The sequence below is a fragment of the Cryptotermes secundus genome, unplaced genomic scaffold (genome assembly GCF_002891405.2).
Source record: "Cryptotermes secundus unplaced genomic scaffold, Csec_1.0 scaffold2, whole genome shotgun sequence".
NCBI lineage: Eukaryota > Metazoa > Arthropoda > Insecta > Blattodea > Kalotermitidae > Cryptotermes > Cryptotermes secundus.
In genome coordinates this window covers 145,264-157,640 of record NW_019728496.1, presented here as the reverse complement: position 1 = coordinate 157,640, position 12,377 = coordinate 145,264, and the positions used below count along the sequence as shown (strand labels likewise).

At 37.9% G+C, this 12,377-nt stretch overlaps 1 protein-coding gene across 1 annotated transcript; it reads left to right on the top strand.

The window, feature by feature from the left end:
* The first annotated feature begins 2,459 nt into the window (after positions 1–2,459).
* Positions 2,460–12,107, top strand: LOC111865126 (28S ribosomal protein S22, mitochondrial). The gene is made up of 7 exons (XM_023852878.2): positions 2,460–2,892; positions 3,171–3,331; positions 4,808–4,972; positions 5,243–5,386; positions 6,705–6,934; positions 8,773–8,878; positions 10,829–12,107. Exons 1-7 carry the CDS (start codon positions 2,802–2,804, stop codon positions 10,952–10,954), a joined length of 1,023 nt encoding a protein of 340 aa, XP_023708646.1. The 5' UTR covers positions 2,460–2,801; the 3' UTR covers positions 10,955–12,107.
* Positions 12,108–12,377: the final 270 nt, after the last annotated feature.

The following is a 12,377-nucleotide window of genomic DNA, read 5'->3' as shown; positions in this document are numbered from 1 at the left end:
GTGCTGTGTTATTCCATTCACAAAACAATGATATCGGGGATCGAGCCTTGTTCTCAGGACACATATAGGGTAATACGTACAACAATAAAGTCAAAACACATACTTCGTCTGCGGGCACGCGGTAGCGTAGTAGGTTGAGGCACTATGCTACAAGCGGAAAGGTCGCGGTTTCTATTCCCGATGAGGTCAATGGATTCTTTCAATTTACCTAATCCTTCCAGCCACAGTATGACCCTGCGGTCGACTCAGCCTCTAACAGAAATGAGTACCGGGAACCTTCGTGGTGGTAAAGGGCAGCCGGCGCGTAAGGCTGACAACCTCACCGCCATCTGTGAGCCGATTGTTTAGCGAAAATGTGAAAGCCTCAATATCTCACAACCATACGGGCCTTCACGGCCTGTTAACAGGGATGGCTGTACCTTCTTTTATCGGACTCATACTTGTTTTAAAAGTCGTGATCGAAATTATAACAAGGTTCAATAATCCATAATCGTAACGAACTGTAATGATTAGTAAGCTAAATGAGGTATCAAAGCGTTGAAATAAATAATAAAAACTCCCGTCATAATGCATTTTCAAACTGGGGAATTATAAAGCACGGTGTTCCACAAGGATCAATTTTAGGTCCCTTACTTTTTCTTCTCTACATAAATGATCTATCTAAAACCATCAACAATAAATCTAAACCAATTCTATATGCAGATGACACTAGTATAATATTTAAGAACTCTAAATTTGAAAACTTTAAAAATGACATAAATATTGTATTTGAATCCTTAAACAGATGGTTCGAAGCCAATTTACTCGCATTAAATTTTGATAAAACCCATTACATATCATTCACAACTAAAAACAACCACCAAATTGATCTGGACATCAGTTATGCCAACAAATTAATCTGTAAAGTACTTGATACAAAATTCCTTGGAATACATGTAGACAGTACACTGTCTTGGAAAATACATATTGAACAAATTATACCTAAATTAAATGCAGCTTGCTATGCGATGAGATCAATTAAGCCTTTTATGTCACAGGAAACATTGAAGATGGTTTACCATGCCTACTTTCATTCTATTATGAACTATGGATTAATATTTTGGGGGAACTCTTCACATAGTGTAATAATTTTTAAAATACAAAAGAATATAATTAGAATCATTACAGGATGTAGAAGTAGAGATTCATGTAGAGAATTATTTAAGAAATTAAAAATTCTACCTCTTCAATCGCAATACATATTATCGCTTCTCTTATTTGTTGTTTACAACAAAGATAAATTCAAATTAAATTCTGATGTCTATAACATGAATACTAGACAAAAATATAACTTCCACCTACCCTCATCAACTTTATCAGTATATCAAAAAGGAGTCTACTTTACTGGCATAAAAGTGTTCAACAATCTGCCACAAAGTATTAAAAACTTGGGCAATGATACTAAAAAGTTTAAATCAGAGTTAAAGAATTATCTACATGCTCATTCCTTCTACTCTTTAGATGAATACTTCAATGTAAATAGAGAATGATGTAAAATTAAGTTATATTAATTTTTAAGCTAAAATTGCCTGTACTTATGTATGTAACCTTTTGACTTGTTCTGTATCCAAAGGTACTAACCTGCTTAGGATTTATAGAATGTAAATAAATTCAATTCAATTCAATTTAACTTTACTGCCTCTCACTGCACCGATTGTTATACTCACTGAAATGGACTGAAGTGACACTGGATATGATGAATGAATGTGTGAGGGGTAGGCCTTCTCGGCCCCTGAACCGCGACCTACAGTGGTCTATTGTGCTTCACTGGATATGACGATGCAATGGCAAGGTTTTTGTGATTAATTCAGATGAACGTTTGTATTCAGACAGTGACCTCCTAGAATTTGTAAATGACAGTTTCCTCTTCAGCGATGATTATACGAATACATTAGTTTGCTGTAAACGATATTTCATTAAGGAATACAAGTACAGTGTACGAATTTTCTGTTACTTGTAACCGATGCCAGCTACTGTACACAATGATTTTCTTAAACCTTGAAATGAAGTGACTATGTATTTTCCTTCCCTGTTAATCAGAGGTTCTTGTATCCCTTACGTTCATGTGGAAACAGTGATTTTATTTCTGAATGGAATAGAAATTTCTGTAAGGAGAGGTAAAACGTAAAGTTGACACATGAGGGAGTGGAGATAAAGCTCCACCATTCTTGACCTCACCACTAGATTGACGTGAGTGGTCAGCTTCACGTCCCGGCCGTTTTTTTTCCGGCACCAATTGGAAAAGAGACTGGTGGGCCCCAGAACCGTACTGGATCACTCTGGAAGCCTAGCCGGTCAGCCCGTAGCCCGTCGCTGTACCGACTGAGATATCACGACCGATCCCGACTATACCGACTCCGTACGTGAATGAAGGGGCGTGAACAACACAAGGTTAAAGTTGTCCCCGTGGTTCTATACCATGAAGACGTACGGAGTAGACGAAATCTGTTAGTTCCTGACAAACAGCAAATCTTTAGGACATCAAAAAGGATAATATTAAATTTCGTGTGTGAAATATATTGTTTTGCTAGTAACAGAGCGTATTTATATTTTTGTGTTCTGTGAAGAAATGTGACAGGACGAAAAGCATTATCCCTGGCCACATGGATTATTAGACTATTGCTGGCGGCCGTTACATTGACTAACGAAATCGTAAGAAATGAACCGATAAGAAATATCGATATTTATTGATGGCGTGAAGTGATGTGTTTGGGTTTGTGAGGGTAGGTCTTCATTGAGATTGAGTGCAAATATATATAAACATGTTGTGTAGAAGTTGTAATGTGTTGTTCAGAGTGCAGTGTACATCGAAATTGAATATCATGAGGAGCACAGCAAAGCAGTCTGCGACAGGTAATCGCTTACAAATGTCCGCGTGCAAGTAGTTGGTTTGCATGTGAATAGCATTAGTGTAAACTCCTTTCTTGTACCGCCTGTTTTGATATTTATCTTCATTCTCTCTAATTGTTGGCTTATTCACCCTGAAGAAATTTAGTAGTTACTACAACCATTCTATAACTTGTCACTTCAGTTAATCGAACTATACCTAACCTCAAAATATAATCTCAGTACCCGCTACAGGTTATGGCAGTTGTTTAATTCCTGTTACTGATTGGCATATTTGTTTTCAGAGGAGAGAGATCCTGCACCAATATTTTTTAATTCAAATGTTCAGCAGCTCCTTAAGAAATTGACACGTGTGGACTTGAATAAAGTTTTCCGTACGAAAAATTATGGAGTACCTTTAAGAGCACCAGAATACAAGTTCTTGACAACAGAAGAACTGGATGAGGTAATTAATCTGTTAAATTATTTTATTATGCATAGTATGTATGCTGGAGTCAGAATAGTTCAGTCAGTATAGTGACTGGCTACGGGCTGGAGGACAAAGGGGTCGGGGTTTAAGTTCTGGTAGGTTCAAGAATTTTCTCCACGTCATCCATGCCGGTTCTGGGGTCCGCCCAGCCTCCTATCCAAAGGGTACCTGGGTCTGTTTCCCGGGGGCTAAAGTGGCTGGCTGGGGCATGTAGCTGCCCATTCACCTCCAGCTCCTACAAAGGACAAGAAGACGTGGATCTATACATCCTCTCCCCTATACATCTTCATTGCGTAGTGCTTAATTAGTTAAGCACAGGGACAACTTTACCTTTGTATAGTATGTATGCTGATATTGTTTAAACAATGAAGATCCTCAGGAAAGATATAAACAGGGTGTTTCTTTAATGTAAATCATGTGTGAAGTCAAACTGACAACCTTTCCTTCGAGAAACAGCTGTTTTCTGCTGACTTTTGCTTTAATTTATACTTATAATTTTCCTCTTCTTTGGACAAAATTACATATGTGAACATAATACAAAACCAAAATTATTAGCAGGGTCATAATATAAACTCATTTGTTAATAAGTCATTTGAGAATATTTCACAATTTAAGTATGTGGGGAAAACAGTGACAGGAATGTTGTTTATAACAATGTTAGGAGAAGCATAAATTCTGAAAATGCATATTATTAATTTCTGAAATGGTTCTCACCCCATTTACCTTCCAGAATGCTTATAATTAGGGCTTATGAAACAACAGGTTTTCTAGTAGTTTTGTGTGAGTGTGAAAATTCATCTGTTGCTCTGAGAAAGGAACATAAATTACAAATGTCTGAAAACAAACTGGTCAGGAAAATATTTGCATCTACAGAGGATGAAATAAATGGCCACTTGAAGATACTGCACAATGAAGAATTGATGATATATACAGGCCACCTGGTATTGTTAACTAACATCAAGGGGCAGAGTCACTGAGAAGCTAATTAATTGCTCAGCTGGCTTGGAAAAGTCTCTACTTTGTACGAACACAGAAGTTGATTTCTATGTTCACTGATTCTTATCCTGAACCAGATGAATCAACTCATGTACTCATATCCTAGTACTTGTATTATTGAGATAGCAAAATGTAGGAACCCTTGCATAAGGTCAGAAATTTAGCTGGAATGGTAGGATACAAGGAATGATTACAGAACTTTGATGGAAACGTCAGTTGGAAAATGGCCGTATGGAAGTCCAAGACGTTTGGAAGATAATATTAAAAAGGATTTCGTGTAAATAGTTTGGGAAGTAGGATGGAAAATGGACGGAACTGATTTAGAATCATGTCCAGTAGCAATTATGATATAAGCAGTGTTTAACCTTTAGCTTTTGTTACTGTGGTGTTATTTACTTAGATTGTTGCTGAATTATTATTTGATTGGCACCAATGTGCATATTTCTCCTTATGTAGGCTATGAAGAATGCAGAAAAGAAAGCAGAGAGGAAGTTACAGATGCCACCAGTGGTGAAGGTGCGAACTGAAGAACCTGAAGTCCTATCATATGATTGTGAACTCCAGGACCATTCAGAAACAAAATTTGTCTTCACTGACATTTCATTTGGTTTTTCTGACAGGGTAAGATCTCTTAAACTGTTGCTTAAAACATGTGTAGTAAATTTAAATGATATTTAAAAATGTTTTCACTTTTAAAATTATAGTGACTGCTACTAGATTTATCATTCTCAATTTATCCTTTCATTTGTGCTGAGACTTCTTTATCAAAATTTTCTCATCTTGGGTTGCCCTAACTTCTAAAACTGTGAAGCATAAAGTTCCAGTGAATTGAAGAATTTTTAATGTACATTGCCAAATGCCTCTGTGATGTATATACATATTATTTTAAAGGAACGGATGATAGTTGTTCGTGATGTGAATGGAACATTGCGGAAAGCAACGCCTGATGAGAGGCATCGCATGAATGAGACATACTTTCCCCGTTCAGGAAGAAAATTAAGAATGCCTCACATGTTTGAGAAGGAGTACTTAAAGGTAAAAGTTTGGTATAGTGCAGAGAAATGATTTTGATGTGATTAGAATAATTGACAAATTAATATAACTGTACACATGAAGATTAAACATGTTTAGAAATGTGGCATTAAATGTTATTGTAAGTAATAGAATCACCTTGGTAATGGTGCAGAATTTTTAAGTTTATGTTTTCAAAAGAAACTATAAATTGTTGAGTCCCACATGGTTTACTTGTTTGAAAGGAAAGAGGATATTTTCAGGGACAATCACATTTTTCTGTAACTCCCATACAACTTGGAAACTGAGTTCATGAAAACATGTAAGAGGATTATGTCTCTAGATAACTTGTAAATTACTGTGATCTTTATATTAAGCATGGGGCAGGTCAGATGATTGAAATTTCAGCACTTTCAGTTATAAGCACATCAGTTTATGACATTGCAGTTGTTGCTAAACTGAAATTTTGTTATGCAGGTAGATTACAAATATGTCTGAACATTCTGTCTGAAATATGTCAGAGATGAGGTCATTAGAGTAGTAATTATGAAGATTACTGTTCCCTGAGATGTGATGCCATGTAGTCTGATAGATATTTACTAGTGTCTTGGAGGAACCTGCTGCCTCCATCCACAGGGTAGAAGTGTAAGCTGTGTAGAGAAGTGGTCAGTGATATAGAGAAAGGTAGTCAAGGACTGAGGCTAAGAGCAAAACAGTAGGAGCAGTCTAAAAGAAATGGGATCTCAGCACTGAAAATTGTTGCTTTGTGGTAGGAAAAGATTAAGATAAAAACAGTGGGAAGGTTGTAAACTAAATGGAAACTTGTGACAATATTAAATTTAAGCATCCTGTTGCACTCNTTTACCTCTCTTCCTATCTACATGTCCCAATTCTTTTAAGTGTCACAAGTTTCCGATATATGATATAAACTCCGTCTTAAGTGCAACAATTTATCATAGGTCTTTCGTCTTGCTTTCTTCTACACTACATGTTTCAGCCGCAAGACGAAAGACCTATAATAAATTGTTGCACTTAAGACGGAGTTTATATCATATATCGGAAACTTGTGACACTTAAAAGAATTGGGACATGTAGATAGGAAGAGAGGTAAAATGTAAAGAAGGTGAAGAAAAAGACGATATATAACATAACAGAAAACAAAAATAAAATAATCTGACAGAAATGAAACAAAGAATGAAAATGGGGAGTGAAAACTTAGAATTCAGAATAGAAGCATTGTATGCTGGAAATAAATTTATTTAAGAGCTCTTCAAGGGATTGGTTGCAAAATACTTCTGAGTTATCAGGTGGAACCACCCTGATTTAATTCTTGTCTGCTTAGCGGCTACTAGACCAAGGGAATTATGAGTTCGTACTTGATCGAGCATGCCTGCAGTTTGAGCCAGATGACCCCACATACCAGGACGTCACAGCAACAACATATGAAGCAGTTGAGAGAGCTCAGCACTATAATTCCTTGCGGTCTACACGGCACTTTGGTCCATTCGCTTTTCACTTGGCATGGAACAAGTCAATTGATAGTCTGCTGCTCGACTTGATTGAGACAGACAGGTACGGTACAGAGCTTTGCTTCAGAGGTACTAGGCCCTCTTACTTACTCATGGAGCTGAGCCCTTCTGGAGGAGCCGCCAATTCTGCAGCCACTCAAGAATTTCCCAGCATTTTATGGAACCTGAAGGTTCATTACCATATTCACAAGAGCCCTCCACTGGTCCCTATCCTGAGCCAGATCAATCCAATCAATACCGTCCCATCCTATCTCTCTAAGATCCATTATAATATTGTCCATCTTCCCAGTAATCTCTTTCCTTCTGGCTTTCCCACCAATACTCTATACGCATTCCTTGTCTCCCCCAAAATAAATTTGCATAGTGGGGGGTGGAGACCAGCTGGGTCCACTCGGCACGTTGGCCACTCTTTGGCCTATTGTACCTGCCCCGGGTGATTATGATGATGGAGAATTTGGTGGAATGAAGATTGTAAGGGGAAACCGAAGTTCTCAGAGAAAACCTGCCCCAGCGCCACTTTGTCTGCCACAAATCCCCCTTGACAAGATCCAGGCCGCTGTGGTGGAAGCCAGCGACTGACCACTTGAGCTCTGGCGTGACCTTGACCCTCAGGCTTACTTATCCTTTCCATGGGGTGAGTATGCTTCAGAAAAATGTGTGTGGAGTTAAAGTTCTGGATTCTTACAAATCTACATTTGAGATCTGTTGTTACATAATCAAGTCAGCACTTCTTATAAGTCATTTGCAACAAACTGCTTCTCAGGAAGCTTTGCTGTTATATGAAGTGCAACATTTTTCTGATAAGCAAGGTCCCAGTTACAATATATCAACAAAAATCATTATTACTTTTGGACATTATCCATCGTATTGTCTCTATCTAAAAATAATCATGTTTATTTTACAAAACCCAACGTTTCGGAGACTGGATTGTGTCTCTGTCTTCAGGTAAAACCTACTCAGTTGGGTCCAATCGATAGAGTTAGTCCCTATCTCCGAACCATATTATCCATGTCAGGAGTATACATGTATTTACCAGCTATTGAGCAAGTATGCCGAAGTGGTAATGCTTCTGGCTTGTATTTGGAAGGTGTCCAGTTTGAATCTCAACCAGGACATTGATTATTTTAACAGATTTTTTGTGGTGTTCTAAAGTCTATCCAGACAGTGTCAGGATATTATCTTAATTACACCTCAACTAATTCCTTCCACATTCTTTCTAGTCTATTGTTCAGTTATCATCCTACAATTTCACACTTTATAATGTGCACCACTGATAGCTTTCGTAAGTAAACCTTACATAAGTTAATCATGTGGCAGGCACCTTGGTCAAGAATTTTTTTTATCGCTAGTGGGGTGGGAGTAACTCCCTTGTACTGTAGCCACTTCTGGCCTGTTGTACCGGCCCCAGATGATACGCTAGGGTGATTGTGGAGCAATTGGTGGAATGAAGATTGGCAGGGGAAACTGAAGTATTCGGAGAAAACCTGCCCCAACGTCACTTTGTCCACCACAAATCCCACTTGACCAGACCCAGAATCGAACCCGGGCCGCCGCTGTGGGAGCCAGCGACTAACCGCTTGAGCTATGGTGCAGCCTTGGTCAAGCATACATTGGAAATGGAATCAGAACAGGGATGGGTGGGCTGTAAGAGGAATCTGAAACATTTTCTTAGGTCATAGTGTTGAGAATTCTAAGCCAAGGGAACTTTGAGGAGACATATTGGTGTGTGTGTGTGTGACAGTATTTTGCTTGCTTCGGTCTATGAATTTTCACATATATGGTATAATATTGCTAATGAGAAAAACATTTTCTTGATTGACATTTTTCTACCTGGATGGAGAAATTTAAAGTCCTCAGCATATGTTTGGCACATTTTTTTAGGCTTGATGAAGCTGTATCCCTTATCCAGCTTTATCACATTGTCAACCCTGAAGCAAAATCTGTGAGTTCCCATTTTGAGCCTGGATTGGAGCATTCATTCATTCAGGTAAATTTATTTCTGATTAACTATTCTGATGCCTTAATGTTTATTAATGTTATATATTACTATGCAGGTAATAAAATCTCATCAAATTGGGAAATTATAGACAGAATCAATATAATTAGGATATTTTACTATATTATTAGATTGTCGTGAACCAAGATGTTGGTGGGTCGACTGAATTACGTTGGCCGAGTGGTAGCATAATAATTTAGTGATGATGATTGTCAGTTGGCTGCCTGAGCATATATTCCAACCACAAAGAGCAAATACTACAGAATATAGAGCATTTATTGAACTGTGTGTATATTACATACAAGCCCTGGCGGACATAAGCCTGGTCAGCCTTCTCCTAGCAACAACCCAGACAAAAATGCACCCTTCAACTTTTCTCTTGTTCTTAAAAACTAATCTAAACTAAGGTTGCAGCCCAATATCTCGAGACATGAACCCCTCATATCAAGTTACACCAGCATGAGCTGAAGGGTAGTTCCCAGACGAAATACTCCAGGACTCCACTGATTTATGAAAATGGCAGCGGTAGATATAACATTTTTAAGTGGAAACAGGTCAACCTTTTGACACGCTATAGATTTTAGTGGAGGGCATGACCCCAGACATCAGACTCAGGGTTCCTAAAACTACAGGGGTGGTACAACACTTTGCAACAAGATATATCATTAGGAATTTATAACTTGTAGAAAATATCATCACCATTATTATTTAGCTGTCCAGGAGTCAAGAGTCCTGTTGATCCATTCTGGCCGCATTTGCCTAGTAGTCTCTTCCGAGAGCTTCCTGTTTATAGACCCATGCAGTTTGTAAGATTTCAGTAGGTTTGTATGTCGGGTATTTTGCATTCTCTCAACTTGTTGAATCCATTTGGTTTTGTACATCAAAAGTTTATCCAGTATGGGTTATATTTACAATTCTGTTGTATGTATCCATTTCTTTTATATTCCATCCAGTTGTGTTGTGCCATTTATCTCATAAGTTTGATTTCAGCAGCTGTAATTCTGATTTTGTTTTTTGTTTCTGTAGTTCAGCTTTCACCCCTGTATAAAAATGTTGGCAAAGCTAGGGTATTATAAATTATTTTGGTGTGTTTATGGACTTTATATGGCTCAACAGTAATGAACTTCAACATAAATGTGAAGTAGTCAGAAAAATTTAAGATAAATAAAGCAATATCTTTTACTTGTCTATTTTGAAACATGGACATGGACGGGAGAGATGCACCACATTTGTTGTAATAAAAAAATGACTAGAATCCAAAACAGTGACATGTTAAAGTGGAAACACTGTATGTATAAAGGTTGGTGACCTTCAGGCTACAGTGTTATGCACATAGTAAGGTTCCTTTCAGTGCATAAAAGTGAAGGTGTCAAATAGGTGACTACTGGGGAGACCAGGAAGTAGGCGGAGAAATCAAGTGAGGGTGGATACACAGAAGAAAGTAAGGATAGACTGGGTATAGATACAAGAGGAGTGCTTGTGAAAGCAGAGAAGAGAATGGAGAAGGTGTTGTTATGAGGTTGCTTACACTGGCAGAAAGCATATGAATTATTTATTTCTGTAAAGTATACATGAACACCCAGATTTGTTAAATTCAAGACATTTTCTGTAATCGAGCCTGAAAATCCAGAATTATCTTTGCCACAGATAGGGTCTCAGTTGTGAGTAACTTAAGCATTCTCATGGCCAGTGTTCCCAAGTCATCCATGCAATATCATGAGATTCAACAGTATGAGAGATTTGCTTTTTTCATGATGGTGATGTGTTGCTGTACAGTTTGGTAGATGGGTACCAATGTTTTGTAATAACCTACTGCCACTCTCTTCATGGTAAAAGATGGTGGCAGCATGTTCCTCTGAAACATTGGTACCAGTCTACCAGACTGCACGAAGACTGTAATTTTGATGAGAACATGAGAGTATTTTGAATCTTTTGTGGCAGGCATATGTGGAGTCAGACTCAAAGAAGAGGAGTGTACTGGAGTTGGCCCTGCAGGCAAATGTAGAGCTGCACAAACAAAGAGCAGAGGTGGAGGCAGGGGTCCGTAGAGCACATGGCCACACATAGAGACCAAATGGACAGACATGCAGGGTAATCAGAAAAACATGAACAAATATTTGGTTCTAGTGAGACCTGTAGCAAACGGTTTTGTAAGATGGTCACAGGGGCTATCATGTCAAGTACTTTTGTCCTTTTCCATGCTCTGAATAAGATATCTGTCACAAACTGTGGCTGCTTCCACTCTGAAACAAGTTATTTTTTAATGAATAAAAAGTAAACTCTTCTTCTATCTCATACCAACTAAAGCCAGTAATGGCTTGTCATTAAAAGAAATTACATATTAGTACTGAACTATACAAAGGGAGGGTCTTAATTTTCAAAATGAATCTCAGCAAAGAAAGGCTTCATGAAGTTACGTCTTGACTTACTGATAGATATTATTTCATGTTCATTTTTACCATTGCCAAACAGTTAAGTTTAAGTTTAATGACATTAGTATCCAGAATTCTCAGGAGTTACACCGTTCACAGATTAATTTAGTGCAGAAAGTTAATTTTCCTATTCTGTGACCTTCTAAGTGCAAAGTCAGGGAAGATGAAGCCCTCTGCTTAAAGATCAGAAATGTGATAATGTGCTGCCTGAACAGCGACATCACACACTCCTGGGATTGGTAAGATTAGCCTGGGCAGTGGTGGAATGAGTAGCAGGGAAAACTGAAGACCCCTGAGTAAACCTGCTGTTTCACGTCATACACCAGGAGTCTCACGTGAAGTTACCCAGGATTGAACTCAGCTCAGCAGTTTGAAGTGATGATATGGCCAATTTTAAAACTAATAGCACGTTTTGTTGCAGTTGTAGGACACAGATGAATGATAGATATAAACACATAAATTCCTTTAGTAGGAAAACTTTGTTCATTGTCATTAATGCATCATGGACAAATTTTGGTAGTTAGACACAACTGCACTATAAGAAATGCTCAGATTGCAGTTTTCTGAGTTGTGACATCATGTAGTTTTGCAGATGGATACCAGTGTTTGTAGGAACCTGCTCTGAATATGGATAAAGTTTTTTTGAGAAATGGGCTTATCTGTTTGCACCTACTATTTATCTTTGTTCAGTAGAAAGTCATCAGATGTGTTATGAAGTAATGTGAGTTGAAATTTGGAATGACAGATTAGCAAACCAATTCATTACATGAGTATCATGCTGGACATTGTTTGAAGCATTTTTGATATACACACTATTTTGGAAACTGGATATTTCCATGATCAGGTGTAAGGTGGAAAAGATCCTGCTCAGTTTGGTGCTTAGAAAGAGCTAGTCTCAATCACCGGACATTGGTAGCCTCTCATGTTTATGAATACTGTACAACATTTGCAGTTGCCTCAGCATCAATAAATAAACAAAATTCCTTAATTATCCTTCATAACCATCGTCCACATTTATCCTGTAAATGTAATAACAAGAGTTGATGGAATACATAACC

What these genes read in the sequence shown, in the direction of transcription:
- LOC111865126 (XM_023852878.2), top strand. Translation starts at nt 2,802, where the DNA reads ATGTTGTGTAGAAGTTGTAATGTGTTGTTCAGAGTGCAGTGTACATCG. An exon ending in AGCAAAGCAGTCTGCGACAG is followed by an intron (nt 2,893 to 3,170) that starts GTAATCGCTTAC and finishes ATTTGTTTTCAG; the next exon opens with AGGAGAGAGATCCTGCACCA. An exon ending in TGGAGCATTCATTCATTCAG is followed by an intron (nt 8,879 to 10,828) that starts GTAAATTTATTT and finishes CTTTTGTGGCAG; the next exon opens with GCATATGTGGAGTCAGACTC.